At 56.8% G+C, this 17,097-nt stretch overlaps 1 protein-coding gene across 1 annotated transcript; it reads left to right on the top strand.

Annotated features, from left to right (window-relative positions):
* Window positions 1-2,960: 2,960 nt before the first annotated feature.
* On the top strand, window positions 2,961-15,526 carry ATP4A (ATPase H+/K+ transporting subunit alpha). Its single transcript, XM_059153019.1, has 22 exons — window positions 2,961-3,029; window positions 3,125-3,265; window positions 3,351-3,410; window positions 3,833-4,036; window positions 5,332-5,445; window positions 5,685-5,937; window positions 6,123-6,391; window positions 6,970-7,168; window positions 7,520-7,629; window positions 7,709-7,843; window positions 8,299-8,491; window positions 9,221-9,396; window positions 10,508-10,644; window positions 10,725-10,875; window positions 10,961-11,129; window positions 11,240-11,394; window positions 12,450-12,573; window positions 12,941-13,086; window positions 14,339-14,472; window positions 14,723-14,824; window positions 14,916-15,007; window positions 15,181-15,526. Exons 1-22 carry the CDS (start codon window positions 3,018-3,020, stop codon window positions 15,207-15,209), a joined length of 3,105 nt encoding a protein of 1,034 aa, XP_059009002.1. The 5' UTR covers window positions 2,961-3,017; the 3' UTR covers window positions 15,210-15,526.
* Window positions 15,527-17,097: the final 1,571 nt, after the last annotated feature.

Below are 17,097 nucleotides of genomic sequence, written 5' to 3'. Positions count from 1 at the left end.
CTGATGCTTTTCCAAAATTTCAAGGTCATGAAAGACAAGGAAAGAGTAAAGAAATGTCACAGATTGGAGGAGACCAAGGAGACATGACAGCTAGGTGCGAAGTGTGATCTTGGACCAGGAAAAGGACACAACTTGGAAAATGTGAAGTTCAAATATATTCTCCGGATTACTTCTTAATGTGAATGTCCTGGATTTGACCACCAGACTGTGGTTATGTAAGAGAGTGTCCTTATTCACGGGAGACCCACACCGACGTGTTCATGGGGAAACAAGCATCCCGTCTCAAACTCACTCTCAAGTGGGCCAGCCTGAGCTTTAAAAAAAAAAAAAAAAAAAAGAATCTCTTCTTTCCTTCATCTCTTGTCTATGTAGAAACTACAATATGGGAAAATTATTCAATTTAGCTGAAGGTTAGGCAGGTCTTGGTTTTACTATCCCTGTCACTTGGGGGTCTGAAATATTTAAAGTAAACCATTGAAAATTAACGTAATAAAACTAAGAAATTTAAAAAACGGGGGTGGGCCACAAATGGGGCAGAGAATAGAGAAGGATAGTCCGATTTTGACAGACGTCTGCCCATGTAGAGGGTCAGTCACCTGCTGCTGGTGACGGTGTCCCGGTCTCCCCACTGTGACTTAGGTTGCTCCTGAATCTTTGCATACACAGTCCCATAGTTGCCCCAGGCTCTGGATGCTTTCAGGGATGGTGGTCATGGTGGAAGAGCTAGAGAGAGCCAGAGGCACTGGAGGAACTCCCAACGGCTGAGACTTCCTGGGGGCCTGGCCAGAGCGCCAGGTTTGTTAGTGACTAGTTGGCACCCAGCAGTGTCTACTGACCATCGACAGTGTGTCTAGGGAACTGGTCTGGGTGCTGTGCACACAACAGCAAATACAACCAAGTCTCAGTCTTCCTTCTAGTGTGGCAAGGTTGATACCAAACAAATGAAAATAAAATACAGTGTTAGGTTGGACAAGGGGTATAGGTAAAACAGGGTAAGGGGGGTGGGGCCTGAGGGGGTTCCCATATTAGAAGTGAGGACTCTCTGAAGAGATGACATTTGAACTGAGGCCTCACAGCAAGAAAGAGCCGTGCAGGTATCTAAAGAAGAGAGCATCACGCAGAAGGGATCACATGTGCAAAGGCCCTGGGGCAGGAATGACCTTGGCCTGTAGGAAGCGCAGCAAGAAGGCCAGTGCCAGGGGAATTGTCATAGAGACTGGGCCAGGGGTGGTGAGACTGGGCTAGATCTTGCAGGAATGGTTGTGGAGTTTATTCTGTGTGAGAATGGATACCTCTGGATGGTTGTAAGCAGGGGAGTGACGCAACACACGGCGTTTCACATGTACAGTTCAGAGAGGCAGACTCATTGTCGGTGTGACTTCACCCCACCTGCTTCCTCTCTGGGGGTCCCCGGTAGTGGGCTGGGGTGACCAGCTTGGTGGCTCTGGGGAGGAGGTTGGGCTGCTCAGCAGCTTAGCCTTTCCCAGGTGACCTGCCCCAGAAGAGAAGGACATCGCCCTAGCAATTATCTTATCGGACACATTCACTCTGTGCAGCCCACACGGGAGATACCGAGAACCTGCTATTCCAGAGGTCCAGCCCCTCACTGCGGCCCACAGAGTTCCCTGCATGGGGGACCTCAACCATGGCACCAATACCAAGATCGAGCCCAGGAACCTTGTATACCTCTTTTCCCCTACTTTGCACCTTTGTTTCCCCATCTGGGAAGTTTGGGGTGGAGATGGGAATGACAGAGCTCTGATGGCTACAGCTGGAAGTGTGGGGCACCGCTGGGACCCTCCCTGAGCCCCTCCAAGCCTTGGTTACCCTCTGTGCGCAATGGGAGTGATAGTGCCACCAACACAGTTGTGGTGGCACACGCTGGGGGTCACAGTGTGCAGCGCCTGGTCCGTAATCACCGTGGCTGCTGTGAGGTCTGGGCTCTCTCGTCAGTGGCCCCATGGGAGAACTAGGCTCTGGGGTCAGACCTGGGCTAGAACCCTCTCCTGACACTTAGTCACCACAACTTTATTTATTTATTATTATTATTTTTAAATTTTATTTATTTATTTCACACACAGAGAGAGAGAGAGAGATCACGAATAGAGAGGCAGGCAGAGAGAGCAGGGGAAGCAGGCTCCCCACCCCCGAGCAGAGAGCCAATGCGGGGCCTGATCCCAGGATCCTGAGATCATGACCCGAGCTGAAGGCAGAGGCTCAACCCACTGAGCCACCCAGGTGCCCCTATTTATTTATTATTTTAATAAAGATTTTATTTATTTGAGAGAGAGCGCGAGCGTAAGCGCGGGTGAGGAGGGGCAGAGGGAGAGGGAGAAAAGCAGACTTGCTGCTGAGCAGGCAGGCCAATGCGGGACTTGACTCCAAGACCCTGAGATCATGACCTGAACTGAAAGCACAAACATCCCTGGGCAGACCCGCGACCCGGGAAGTCCTCCCTAAAGAACAGCTGCTACAGCCACCGTTGTGAGCACCTTCCCCCTCCAGGAGTCGGACATGGGCAGTGTGGTCTGGAAGAGGACACTGCAGCCCCGCTACCTGGTTCTGAGTCCTGACTCTTTCCCATCCTAGCTTAGGGCCAACCAGCGAGTGACTTAATTTCCCTGTGCCTCAGTTTCCCCATCCCTATGGTAGGGGGAGGTAAGAATGGTACACGCCTCAGAGGGTTGTTGGGAGGTTCCATTAGTTACTACAGGAAAGCCCCCAGCCCAGTGCTTGGCACACAATAAACACCATATTGTTGATATTCTTGTTGTTGTTACCATGGACCTACTCAGAGATCCCCTGATCTCAGTGGCAGGTAGAGATGGGTCTGGGCACGTTAGGGCAGCCTAGTAGTTAATGCCCGAGCTGCTTAGGCCTGGAGGTCACCCCAAGGAGCCCCGCAATCAGTTCTAATTGGGCCTGTCTTGCTCCACCCCCTCCCTCCCTGGGTATATCAGGGCTGGTCCAGACCCTAGGCTCTGTCTGAGCAAAGGAGGGTGGCTGCCCTGGGCACCATGGGGAAGGCAGTGAGTGGGGCCCAGAGTCAGGGGTCGGGGGGATGGAGGCTGGAGGCAGGAGTTGCAGTAGGATCTGATGCCTCCCCCCTCCTCCCATCCCCCAGGAGAATTACGAGATGTACTCGGTAGAGCTGGGTCCTGGCCCTGGTGGGGACATGGCCGCCAAGATGAGCAAGAAGAAGGCAGGCAAGGAAGGAGGCAAGAAGAAGGACAAGCTGGAGAACATGAAGAAGGAGATGGAGATCGTGAGCGTGGGGCCGGGGGCCTGGGCGGGGGACCGGAGCGTGGCTGGTGAGAGCTGGACAGTGAGTGTCCTGCCCCTCCCCACAGAACGACCACCAGCTGTCAGTGGCAGAGTTGGAACAGAAATATCAGACCAGTGCGACCAAGGTGAGCTGGGTGCAGAGGGAGGGGGGCGTGCAGAGAAGGGGAGAGAGGGAGAGAGAGAGGGAGAAAAGGGAGAAATGCATTAGAGAGAAAGGGAAAGGACCACAGAGAGAGAGAGAGAGAGAGATGGAGTAGGAGAAGCAGATAAAAAGAGGCAGAGAGACAGGGACAGGTAAGAGAGAGAAACAGAGCGGAGACAACAGGAGGAGAGAGCCAGGCAGAAAGATGAGAAAGACACAGCGGAGGGCAGGGGGAAGGGGCAGGACGGAGGTGAGGATGGACACAGAAATGAAGAAGAGAAACAAGACAGACGGTGTGGGGGGGGCATCAGGGGGGAAAGGAGGCAGAAGAGCTCCCCTCACGGAGGAGCGTGCGGTGAAAGGAAAGCCCTTAGCAGCCACCATGACCGCCTGCCCCATCCCCAGGGCCTGTCTGCTGGCCTGGCCGCTGAGCTGCTGTTGCGGGATGGGCCCAATGCTCTGAGGCCGCCGCGGGGCACCCCTGAGTACGTCAAGTTCGCGCGGCAGCTGGCAGGTGGTCTGCAGTGCCTCATGTGGGTGGCTGCCGCCATCTGCCTCATCGCCTTTGGCATCCAGGCCAGCGAGGGTGACCTCACCACCGACGACAATGTGAGTGGCAGATGCTGCGGGCTGATATGGGACACAGGGACCTGGAGGAGAGAGGATACTGGGCATAGACTCAGGATGCAAGGGACACAGGATGGGGATATGGAGATGTGGAAATTCAGTCAAGACATGGGTCATGGGCGCTGAAGGACACTGAGGTGTGGGGCAGCCCCAATGACCCAGGTCACGGGGGACCTGGAGAATGTGTCTCAGATATGATGGACACAGGTGGGGATACAAAGGCATGGAAATGTGATCCTTAAGATAGGAGACTGGGAAACAGATGACATGTGACAGACCAAGGGCACAGGGGACATGGGACTCAGACATGGGACACAAGGGCATGGGGACATTGGACTCAGGAGAGACAGAGCACAGATAAGGAAGCACAGAGACAGAGAATATTGAGACGCAGGACAAGAGGTCGGAATAAGGGACATGGGGACTTAAAGACATGTGGCATTGGACAGGCATTTGAAAGTGACAGGGTAGGGGCACCTGGGTGGCTCAGTGGGTTAAAGCCTCTGCCTTTGGCTCAGGTCATGATCCCAGGGTCCTGGGTCCTGGGTCCAGGGTCCTGGGATCGAGCCCCGCATTGGGCTCTCTGCTCAGCAGGGAGCCTGCTTCCTCCTCTCTCTCTGACTGCCTCTCTGCCTACTTGTGATCTCTGTCTGTCCAATAAATAAATAAAATCTTAAAAAAAAAAAAAAGAAAGTGACAGGACATATGACACAGGATGGAGACTTAGAGGTACACAGACGTGGGGAGACACTGGACATAGGGACTTGGAATGTGGAACATGATCGTGGAGTCTACAGGGTATGCACCGTAAGATGGACAGCACACAAACATGGAAATGGGGACACGGCCTAAGGCACCCAGAGGACAGCGAGCAGATGATGACCACACAGAGTACAAAAGCTGGAGCACAGGGTACAGGGCATGAGAAATATGAGACAAAGGATAGTGACATGCAGAGCACAAGACTTGGAGGACACAGGAAAAGGTGAATTGTGCCACCGCAAAGCCACAGGATATGGGGACACAGGGGAGGTAGGATCCGGGATGCAAAGAATATGGGACGCAGGGGACAAGGATACAGGACACTGAGAATACAGGGAAGCTGAGAAAGGGACATGAAGAGACCCCAGGAACAGCACATGTGACTTTCTAGCAGAGCAGGGAAAACCCCCAGGTGAGCCCAAGAATACCAGTGGACAGGGAGCAGGCAGGGGCCCTTGTGCGGGGAGCTTCAGGCCCCTTCTCATCCGCCCGGTCCCCTTCCCTCCTCTACCCAGCTGTACCTGGCCCTGGCCCTCATTGCCGTGGTCGTGGTCACCGGCTGCTTTGGCTACTACCAGGAGTTTAAGAGCACCAACATCATTGCCAGCTTCAAGAACCTGGTGCCCCAGGTGGGTGCTGCAGCCCCGTCACGTCAGTTCTGGGTCTGCACTTGGGGGAGGAGACACAGTGAGGCTCCTGGCATCTGTGTGGGCCCTCCCACCAGGCCCAAGCTGCTCTGCACCCGTGGCCTCTGGCTTGCCCCTTGGGTTCTCAACGCTCCCCCTTTGGCCCTCCCCTCCTCCCCCTGCACTCCGCAACCTCCACCCCCATCCCCTGCCCAGCTCAACTCTGTGCTCCTGCCCCACAGCAAGCAACTGTGATCCGAGATGGGGACAAGTTCCAGATCAACGCAGATCAGCTTGTGGTGGGCGACCTAGTGGAGATGAAAGGCGGGGACCGAGTGCCTGCAGACATCAGGATCCTCCAGGCGCAGGGCTGCAAGGTGGACAACTCCTCACTGACTGGAGAGTCTGAGCCGCAGACCCGCTCGCCCGAGTGTACACACGAGAGCCCACTGGAGACCCGCAACATCGCCTTCTTCTCCACCATGTGCCTTGAGGGTCCGTGAGGCCCCGGCCTGCCTCCCCCAGCTGACCATGCTGTCTGCCCTGCCCCTCTTCGCCCCATACTGAGCCACACCGCCTCCCCGCCTTCCCCCACCCCCCACCCGGCTTCAGTTCCCACGATGCACACAGCCCTGCTGCCACCTGCCAGGCCCTGAGGCGCCCTCTCGACCCCACTGCAGGCACAGCACAAGGCCTGGTGGTGAACACGGGTGACCGCACCATCATCGGGCGCATTGCGTCCCTGGCATCGGGAGTGGAAAATGAGAAGACGCCCATCGCTATTGAAATCGAACATTTTGTGGACATCATCGCGGGCCTGGCCATCCTCTTCGGCGCCACATTTTTTGTGGTGGCCATGTGCATTGGCTACACATTCCTGAGGGCCATGGTCTTCTTCATGGCCATCGTGGTAGCCTATGTGCCCGAGGGGCTGCTGGCCACTGTCACGGTGAGTGGGGGAGACAGAAGAGAGGCACAGAGAGCCAAAAGGCTCATCCATCCTTCTGTGCGTTCTCCCAGGATTGCCTCCATCATCTCCGGCCATTCCCACCCACTCACCTGCCCGCCTGTGCCTTCCCTCAGCCACCCTCCCCCCTCCCCTGCTCTCCACCTATTCGCCCACTCAGCCATCACTCACCGAGGCCCCTCTGGGCCGCACCCTAGACTGAATGCCGAGGGCAGCCCTCCACAGTCAGCACCCAGGGCAAGACCAGCCCCAGAGAAGGCTCGGAGGATGTTTGTTTTCTCAGTGTGGTTGTGTTGATGAGAGAACTTAGAGAACCTCAGCTCCGGCAGCTTAGTGAGGGGCCTAGTGAGCTACCTTCATCCGGGCCCACTGGGGAGGCATCCCAGGTGGCAAGCACAGGCTGGGAAGAAGGCTGAGGCAAGAAAAGCATGGGTTTTGCGGAGGGATGCTGTGTACATAGTATGGTGGCTGGGGTCAAGGCTCCCTGCACTGTGGGAGAAGGGAAGGAGGACCAGAAGCAAGGACTGCGCCCCCTAACCGCTACTCGACCCTTCTGACAGGTCTGCTTGTCCCTGACAGCCAAGCGGCTGGCCAGCAAGAACTGTGTCGTCAAGAACCTGGAAGCTGTGGAGACACTGGGCTCCACGTCAGTGATCTGCTCGGACAAGACAGGGACCCTCACTCAGAACCGCATGACAGTGTCCCATCTCTGGTTTGACAACCACATTCACACTGCGGACACTACGGAAGACCAGTCAGGTGTGGCGGTGGGCGGAGACCGGGCTGGGCCAGGATCTGGTAGAGGGCAGACTGGGAAGGGAACTCTGGGGAGGGCTCTGCCTGGATGGAGAGGGGCTCCTTCCGGATCAGGGACAGGGTCTATGAAGCTGCAGGTCTGCAAAGCGGCATGGTATCAGAGGTCCTAGGAAATTCAATACTGGCTCTGGAGACAAGAGCCCCGGGGTGTGAGAAGAGGTTTGGGTCCCACCAGGTCTGGGAGGGGACCTTCTCATGAGTCTAGGGGGAGAGGCTCGCTTCTGGTATGGGAGAATGCTGCTCCGGGCTTGGGGCCCACCCCGCTTGGTCCCAGCCTGGACGCCTGGCCTCCAGGGCAGACATTTGACCAGTCTTCAGAGACTTGGCGGGCGCTATGCCGCGTGCTCACCCTGTGCAACCGCGCTGCCTTCAAGTCCGGCCAGGACGCGGTGCCGGTGCCCAAGGTGAGATCCCCGGGGACTCCGGGGAAACCTGGGAGATGGTGCAGCCAGGCTCGCCCCTGACACCAGCCCTCGCTTCCAGCGCATCGTGATCGGGGACGCGTCCGAGACGGCGCTGCTTAAGTTCTCGGAGCTGACGCTGGGCAATGCCATGGGGTACCGCGAGCGCTTCCCCAAAGTCTGCGAGATCCCCTTCAACTCCACCAACAAGTTCCAGGTGTGCTCCCGCCGAGCCCCACCCCGCCCACAGGGACTGGGCCCACCGCAGGCCCCACCCACACTCGGGGCTGACCTATCGCGGGTCTTCTCTCTGTTTCCTCCCTCTCCACGCACCCACATCTCCGGCTCTTCCCACAGCCGCTGCCCACTTGCGCTCAGGGGACTCTCACAGTCCCTTAGCTGGGGCTCTTAGGCCTTCCGCGGGGTGGCTCGCAATCCACATCCCGCCCCAGCCCAACTCCGACCCTAATTCTGCCCAATCCCAGCCCCCAGGCTTTTTACTGAGCCCCTAACCCTCAATCCCCACCAAAGCCATGCTCAGCAAGCTAGCGCCTCACCCCAGCCACACAGCACCCTCTATACCCTCGGCACCTTCTAGCCGTCAGCCCCGTCCCTCTACCAAGCCCCGCCCCCGGCCCGCCTCCTAGCCACCGGTCCCTTCCTCGCCTGCAGCTGTCCATCCACACACTGGAGGACCCGCGGGACCCCCGGCACGTGCTGGTGATGAAGGGCGCCCCCGAGCGCGTGCTGGAACGCTGTAGCTCCATCCTCATCAAGGGCCAGGAACTGCCGCTGGACGAGCAATGGCGCGAGGCTTTTCAGACTGCCTACCTTAGCCTGGGAGGCCTGGGTGAACGTGTGCTTGGTGAGACCCCCAGGGCTCGGTGAGCCCCCACAGTAGATGGTAAACCTGTGGGTGAGGAGGAGCTAGCACAGAACCTGCCCGACCTTCCTGGCCCAGCCCTGACCATGACCTTTGAGGTCCCCTGACAGCTAACCTGTCCAAGTGCACACACTCACATTTGACTTTCCCTGTTTCAGGGCTGACCCTTTCCCATCCTCAATTTCTACCTTGACCCAGGCCCTCCCCACCTGTCCTTTCCCTGGGACCTTCCTTATCCTGACCTGATATCCCTTGATTTTTCCCAGCTCTTGCCCCAGCTTTGACCTGTCATCACTTTTACTTCCACCTTTCAATGTCCTCCTCTTGACCCTTCATTCCTCTCCAGTCCTTGTCCTGACCTCTGACCTCCCTGAACATTTTGTCCGGACTGCTAAACTTCCCTAACCACTGCCTCGACCCTGGGAGGCGCAAACATGTGGTTCAGTTCTGGATCTTTCATCTTACTTGCTGTGGGACCGCTGGCAAGGATTGTTCCCTCTCTAGACCTCAGTTTCCCTATCTGCAACATGAGCATGCTAATAGCCTCCCTGGCTGGTGGTGAGGACAGACTGATCATGTGAAGGATTCAGGACAGGGTCAGGTATCTGTAGGTGCTTGGTGTGAGGGGCCTGGTGATTCTGCCCATCACCTGGCCATGCTAGGCAAGTGTCTGCCCAGGACTTCTCTTTGACTTCCCTGTTTTCTGGTCAGGCTTCTGCCAGCTGTACCTGAGTGAGAAGGACTACCCGCCTGGCTATGCCTTCGACGTGGAGGCAATGAACTTTCCAAGTAGTGGCCTGTGCTTTGCAGGACTTGTATCCATGATAGACCCGCCCCGGGCCACCGTCCCTGACGCGGTGCTCAAGTGTCGCACGGCAGGCATCCGGGTATGCAACCAGGGAAAGGAGGGGGCAGGGGTGAGAACAGATAATGACAGTATCTGGGGGCAAGGAACCCTGTGACAGAGAACTCCCTGAAAGTCGTTTGAACCAAAAAAGGGATATACTGATTCACAAAACTGAAAAGTTCTGGGGACTGAAGCTTCAGGTATAGCTGGATCTAGGAGTTGAGTGTCATTAGGAATTTGCCTTTCTCCATGTCTCGGTTCTCCTTTTCTCTCTGGTGGCTTTATTCTCAAGTAGTTCCTTCATTTGGGTGGAGAAAGATGATCATCCCCCAGAAGCTCCAACCTATATCCCACCTATTTAGCCACTCTACAGAAAAGAGCACCTCTTCTGCTGTTGTCCCAGATTGGTGCCCGGGTTCCTTTCTGAACCCAGTCACTGTGGCTGGGAGGATGGGGATACCTTAGTTGACCAGCTCTGGGCTTACTTGCCCATTCTTGGCCAGAGACTGACCTTTAACCCTGGGGGAAGGGGGTGGTCCCTGATAGACAAATCAAGAGTTGGGGAGCCAAGATTGGGCAAACACCCCCCACGTCCTCCCCATGGTCTCTAAGCCCTATAAGGGTTGGGTCCTGTTACCTTTCTAAGCTGATTCCTTAGCCCCCCCACCTCTCATTTACTGCTCTCCAGTGTGCTGGCCTCCCCGTTGTTGCTCCAACAGTTCACTCATGTTCACACCCCAGGCCTTCACCTTGGCTGTTCCTGTTGCCAGGAACACTCTTCCCTCCATTTGTCATGTGGCCAAATCTCTCACCTCTTTCATACCTCCGCTCAGTTGTCACCTTCTCAATGAGGCTTTCCCTGGACATACTGAAAATTGACACCACTTTCTCCACCCAACATTGACCATCTCCTTTACTCAGCTTCCTTTCCTCCTCTCCTAACATGCTGTATCATTTGTCCCCTTAATTTGTGTCTCTTCTGTCTCCCGCACAAGAGGGTCAGCTCCACAAGAACAGAGATTTTCGTCTCTTTTGTCCCTGACTTTCAGTGGTTGAATGAGTGAATGGGTCATCAGTAGAGGTCCGCCAGGGAGGGATGGGAGTGGGCTGCACTGAAGGCATCAGGGGTCTGATGGTCCCCTCCCCAACAGGTGATCATGGTGACGGGTGACCACCCCATCACAGCCAAGGCCATCGCGGCCAGTGTGGGTATCATTTCGGAAGGAAGCGAGACTGTGGAGGACATCGCTGCCCGCCTCCGTGTGCCTGTGGACCAAGTTAATAAGAAGTAAGGACGCTGCTGCCCTCCCCGTGGTTCTTCCCACAGCCCGCGTAGATGGTGACTCTGGTGATACCCCCCTTTCCCAGGGATGCCCGTGCCTGCGTCATCAATGGCATGCAGCTGAAGGACATGGACCCGTCAGAGCTGGTCGAGGCACTGCGCACTCACCCCGAGATGGTGTTTGCTCGTACCAGTCCCCAGCAGAAGCTGGTGATCGTGGAGAGCTGCCAGCGCCTGGTACGGCTCTGCAGAGGGAGGCAGCCCAGTGGGCTCGGCTGGCCCTCCATGGGCCTCTCCCTGACTCCCCGCCCCCGCCCCACAGGGTGCCATTGTGGCTGTGACAGGGGATGGTGTGAATGACTCCCCAGCCCTGAAGAAGGCTGACATCGGCGTGGCCATGGGCATTGCTGGCTCGGATGCTGCCAAAAATGCAGCAGACATGATCCTGCTGGATGACAACTTTGCCTCCATTGTGACGGGCGTGGAGCAGGGTCTGTGCCAGGGTGGAGATGGGGGCCAAGGGGAGGCGACGTGGGCGCAGGAGGCGGTGGGTGGCGAGGAGGCTGAGGTGCCCGCTCTTTCCCCCAACCCCCCTGCAAAGGCCGACTGATCTTTGATAACCTGAAAAAGTCTATCGCCTACACACTGACCAAGAACATCCCTGAGCTGACCCCGTACCTCATCTACATCACCGTCAGCGTGCCCCTGCCCCTTGGCTGCATCACCATCCTCTTCATAGAACTCTGCACCGACATCGTGAGTCTCCCGACCCCCCAACCCTGCTTGGGGCCCACGGACCCCTGACTGCCCACAGACGTCATGGACGACGCCCTTGGACGCAGTGTGCAAAGGCAGCCAGACGGGGACATGCAGGCAGGCCGGCGGGTGGTCCCAGACAAAATTACAGACATGGACGCGCAGGTGGACACTCAGGTCAGCACAGACCGACCTATGGACTCAGATAAGGACCCTCAGACACACACACACACATATCTCTGGTGACACTTGGATCACAGCAGACATCCTTCAACAGCCGTGGACAGATGCTGTCAGGCCCCAGGGCAGACAGACAGACAGAGAACGATAGATACAGGCATGAATGCAGCCGGGGACGTGGCCATGTTGACTTTCTTACTCAGCAGCATTCACCTAGTGTCTTCTCTGGGCCAGGCTGGCATTAATTTCCTTAATTTTGTCCTCAGAAACACTCTATGGAGCAGCTTTATTTATTTGTCATCACCATTTTACCAACGAGCGAAATGAGGCACAGACAGGTTGAGCGGCTGGTCCCACAGCAAATAAGTTGCACGCTGGGGTTGGAGCCCAGGCAGTCTGGGGCCCCAGGGCCTCTGCTCTTGACCAGGCCACACTGTGGCCACTCTTCTGTGATGGATAGATGGGGTGGGGGTGGGGAGGACAGTGTGGGGGAGCACAGAGATGGAAGAGATGCAGAGAGAGTGACGGGGAGAGACAGGACACACGGATACAAAAGCAGAGACAGTCACAGAGAAAGAGACAAGAGACAAGGACAAAAAAACAGTAGGGGAGGAAGGGGTGGGTAGTGGCAGATGTTCTGATGGAGATGGACAGCTGGTCAGATGTGGACAAAGCTGTGGAGGGACATGGCAACATGGAATTGTTGGGGGCCAGCTGGTCTGTGCTGTCTGGGCAGGTGTGCCTGCACGGCCACCTGCTTCCCAAGCTCAGTCCTGTCTCTCTCCACTGGGATGGGAGGTTGCCCTGGTGGAGGGCACTTGGACACATAGGGGATGGGCAAACCCATAATCCCAACACTTTCCGCTCCTGGCCAGTTCCCATCCGTGTCCCTGGCATATGAGAAGGCAGAGAGTGACATCATGCATCTTCGTCCCCGGAACCCAAAGCGCGACCGGCTGGTCAACGAGCCCCTGGCTGCCTACTCCTACTTCCAGATTGGTGAGTGTCCGTGGGGCCAGGGACCCTCGGGTTTCCTACAGGGCTTCTCACCTGCCCTGGAGTCTCTAACCAGAGCTGTGGCTTGTTCTGGATCATGGGGTTGGCATTCAATCCTGGTTCCCTGTTGTTTCCTGAGTCTGTCTGCTGTGATCCCCATGTCCCTTCTCTGTCTCTCTCTGCCTTGTCTCTTCCATCCCCTGTTGATCACTCTTGGGATCCTTGTCTCTGTGTCTCTCTGTGTCTGGCACTGTCTGTCTGTGATCCTGTGTCCTTGACCCTCTCTCTGTGGCATCTGTGTCCCTGTCTTTCCATGTCCCTGTCTGGGTCTCCATCTCTGTCTCCCCATGTCACTTCTCCTGCCCCTCAGGTGCCATCCAGTCATTTGCTGGCTTCACTGACTACTTCACGGCCATGGCCCAGGAGGGCTGGTTCCCACTGCTGTGTGTGGGGCTGCGACCATACTGGGAGAACCACCACCTACAAGATCTGCAGGACAGCTACGGCCAGGAGTGGGTGAGCCCCAGCCCCTCATCCCCGTCCCATGGCTCCCTCATTTCCAGTTGTCCACTCGTGACGGAGCTCAGCTGGGGCATCCCAGGTACCCAGACTCTGTGTGGGTTCCTGGGGCCTCTCCTACCACTGCCTTGAGCTCTGCCCTCCTGCTGCTGATGGTCACAGCAGCCCCTCGCCTGGCAGTGGCCTGTCATCTCTGGGATGGATAGCATCCTGATGCTGTCACTGTGACTGCGGCATCACTTACAGAGTATTCGCCTGCATGGCCGCCTTTAATGAAGGTTTGGAGCCCGGAGAGTCGAGATCTGGCTAGCAGGGGTTGTTAGTTTGCCCTGTGCTGTGACAGTTCAGGATGTTCCCCTTAAACATTGACGATCACAGTTGGGAATGCGGACCTTGGGAGCCAGGCTGCCTGGATTCATGGCCTGCCAGCATTCTTCACCAGCTGTGTGACCCTGGGCAAGTTGCTCTGCCTCTCTGTGCCTTGGTTTTCCCATCTGTAAGTGGAGATGCTCTCTGCCTCCGTGACCTCGCAGTGCGGTCCTCACACCAGCAGCAACAGCATCACCTGGGAACTTGTTTGAAAGGCAAATCCTCAGCTCCCACCGCAGACCTCTGGGCATGGGGCCTGGATGGCTGTTTTAGCTAGCCCTTCCAAGAATGCTGAGGAAACTGTAGTCTGCCCCCCCCCCCCGGATCTTCCTTGTAGGATTTTGCGGGGGGGGGGGATTCAGTGCGGTAATCCATGTGTAACACGTGGGGCCTGAAGCATAGTGTGTGTTCCTCACAATTAGCTGGTATTCTAAACAGTTACATTGAAGAAATGGTCAGAGTAGTGGTTGCTCTTTTTAAATGGGGCATGCGTCCTGTTCCCCAAAGGCCCTTCTGGCCCCATCACTCATTTTGGCCATCTGCCTGGGCATCAGAGTCACTGGACTTTGCAAATTCCGCCATAGGAGTCTGACTCTATTTTCCCAGGTGCCTTCCCGTGTGCGGGAAAGGCTGTAGTGCTTCTTCATTGTGAGAGTGACTGGCCTGAGCTCCCATGTGCCCAGGTGTGATGTTTAATCTCTGCAAGGTCACGATCTCCAGCCACCCTCCCCCCTCCGCCCACCAACTTCCAGGGTCCGGCAAACCTGGGAGAAACATCGTCTCCCTCCTCTCCCCTACACCAGCCTCTGATGGGAGGGCTTTATGGCCACAGGCCGTCTCCATCCCAGCTCAGGCTGTTTCTGCTCCCCTCTGGCTGCAGACGTTCGGGCAGCGCCTGTACCAGCAGTACACCTGTTACACCGTGTTCTTCATCAGCATCGAGATGTGCCAGATAGCTGATGTCCTCATCCGCAAGACGCGCCGTCTCTCCGCCTTCCAGCAGGGCTTCTTCAGGTGTCCCCAGCTGGCCCACCCCCGCCCCGGCACTTCTATCCCAGCCCTGCTCCAGCTCCCACCACCTGCCTCCGCAGCTCCCGGCCCCTCCGTTTTTATTCACCAAGGGGGAGATGGGACAGGACCCGAGTCCACTGTTGAAGCATCTCCCTACTTTCCCTGCTGCTGATGACATGTGGTCCCCGCTCCTTGCAGCCTGTTCTTGTCCTGAACCCCCGGGCTGAGCCTGTCCCACCCCACCCGCCCACAGGAACAAGATCCTGGTGATCGCCATCGTGTTCCAGGTCTGCATCGGCTGCTTCCTCTGCTACTGCCCCGGAATGCCCAACATCTTCAACTTCATGCCCATCCGGTGAGGGGCTGGGAGCTGCGAGTAGGGGGATGGGCACAGGGACACAGACTTGAGCGTAGCCTTCACCTTGTCATCTCGCCTGGACCTTCAGGTACCAGTGGTGGCTGGTCCCCATGCCCTTTGGCCTCCTCATCTTCGTCTATGATGAGCTTCGGAAATTGGGAGTTCGCTGTTGCCCAGGAAGTGAGTGTGGAGACCAAGGGCCTGGGGCTGGGGGTGCTGGGAGAGCCTCAGAACAGCTGCCCTTAACCTTTGACCTCCAAGCCCTTGACTCTCCATTCATCCATACCTCTTAGCCCTTGGTGCCTCTGACCCACGTCTCGCAGCCCTGAGTCCTCTCTCTCTCTCTCTCCCAGGCTGGTGGGATCAGGAGCTGTACTATTAGAGGGACTGCCGCGTTCAAGCCACCCTTGCACCCCCGACAGCAGAGGTGGGGGGACCCTCTGGGCAGCCACCCAAACATCTAAGCGATCAAGAGCCCCAGCACCACCTGTGTCTGCTCCCATGGCCCACAGCACCCCAACCTTGGAGAGACCGTCCCACTCCCTTTCCCCATCCACAGAGAGCACCCTGCACCACCTGGCAGAGCCGTCCCGGGCCCGGTGCTCTGGCGGGGTGGGCAGAGGGTGGGAGCTCCCTGCCTGGGGCTCTTCACACACACACACTTGTGCTGCGTCGTAGTAATAAACCTGCTCACACGAACCAGGCTTTCATTTGGTGCCAGCGCCTGTCCAAGTGTCTTTCCTGATCTCCTTTCGTCTCCCACAGTCCTCCAGCTCAGGAGCTGTTTGCTCAGAGCTGCAGCTCAGTTCCTAAACACAGCCTCGTGCAGAGTAGGGACACTCGGCACCTTCCTTGGGGGAATGAATTCCCATTCCTTTGCCTGGGGTGACAGCGTTCACAGTGAGCTCACAAGCCACCTCGATCTTATTCTAGCCAATTCTTGTTTCACCGGAAAAGCCAGGCCTGCTCTCTGACCTCAAGGCCTTTACACAGGATCCACTACCAGGATTTTCCTCCTGCCCCCAAAGCTCATCAGGTCTCAGCTCCCATCTCCTTTTCCAGGGAACTCCTCCTACCCCCAGCCCAGCGCTGATATGGCCTTTGCTCCCCCCACTTCAGCCCTGGCCGCTCTGGTCTCCCCACATAAACTGGGATTATTGCACACAGCCAACAACAGGGGCTCCGGATCAGAGTCCCTGCTCAGCAAAGAGTTGAAATCATTTCTGCAACCTTCACTTGTCCCTATACTGGTCCGAGGCTAGGCAGGGGATGGGATGGAGGTGTGGGAGCGCAATCCTATCACAGGTCCACCCCACTGGACTGGGGGAGTGCCCGTATTCTCCATGACCATTCAATCGCTCGCCTCCCCACCCCTCCCCCAGGACTCCTGTGGACTGCTTCTCTGGGACACAAGAATAAGGGTGCAGGGCTAAGTGGTGGCTGCCCCACCTGAGGGCAAACACGCTCTCTGAACACACCAAGACTCACAGCACAGCTGTGCTCCGTGCCTTCCTAGCCCAGGATTAAGCAACAGTGTGGCAGGACCTGCCAGCCAGAGGGACGGAGGGAGCGGGCACTGGCCCTATTGCAGGTGCCTTGGGAGATCCATCAGGGCTGGGGCGCTCCTTCCTGGGTGGTCATAAACATGACATTCAAAGCCCTGCTTCTGACCCATGTCCCTCATGGAGGGGGAGGGAATGGGGCAGGCAGCTGGCTCCACTGGGGAAAGGCTGGGGTGATACTGGAGCTGGAGAGCCTGTGAACGTGACAGGTTGACCTGAGCTGGGAGGCTCCTCACCCCCTTAGTCCTGGGAATGTGCATTCTCCTGCCCCTCCCAGATGCTGGACATGGCCTTGAGATAGCGATGCAGTATTAGATGGTGTGTATGACTGAACCCAGTTAAGGCCCCGATCTAAACTTTTAAAATTTGGAAGGTGGGTGCAGAGATCTAGGTGTCTTGCAACCCAAAGAAAAGCCTTGAAAAGTTCCCTTGCTTCTTAAACCCGCCACCTACCAACCTGGAGTGGCTGCCTTTCTCCTCTCTGCCCTCTGCCTAATGGGGGCAGTTTCTGATTGCACCTGAGAAGCTCCCAAAGAGTTTGTGAAACAAGAGGTAGGGAGGGCAACATTTGGGACAATATCCAAGTTGGTGGGCTCAGCTACCGTGCTAGTCGGCCGCAATGGTGTCCGTACCCCACCCTGAGGAGACTCCAGCCAGGACTGGATGGGAGGGCTACAGACCCAAAGCATGGAAGAGCTCGGAATCACG

This window comes from Mustela lutreola, chromosome 16 (assembly GCF_030435805.1).
Source record: "Mustela lutreola isolate mMusLut2 chromosome 16, mMusLut2.pri, whole genome shotgun sequence".
Lineage (NCBI taxonomy): Eukaryota > Metazoa > Chordata > Mammalia > Carnivora > Mustelidae > Mustela > Mustela lutreola.
This window is presented reverse-complemented; position numbering and strand designations above follow the sequence as displayed.

Excerpts from the sequence above, each read along its gene's own strand:
- ATP4A (XM_059153019.1), top strand. Across the intron at positions 12,574-12,940 it reads CTACTCCTACTTCCAGATTG|GTGCCATCCAGTCATTTGCT; the intron begins GTGAGTGTCCGT and ends CCTGCCCCTCAG. Across the intron at positions 14,473-14,722 it reads TTCCAGCAGGGCTTCTTCAG|GAACAAGATCCTGGTGATCG; the intron begins GTGTCCCCAGCT and ends ACCCGCCCACAG.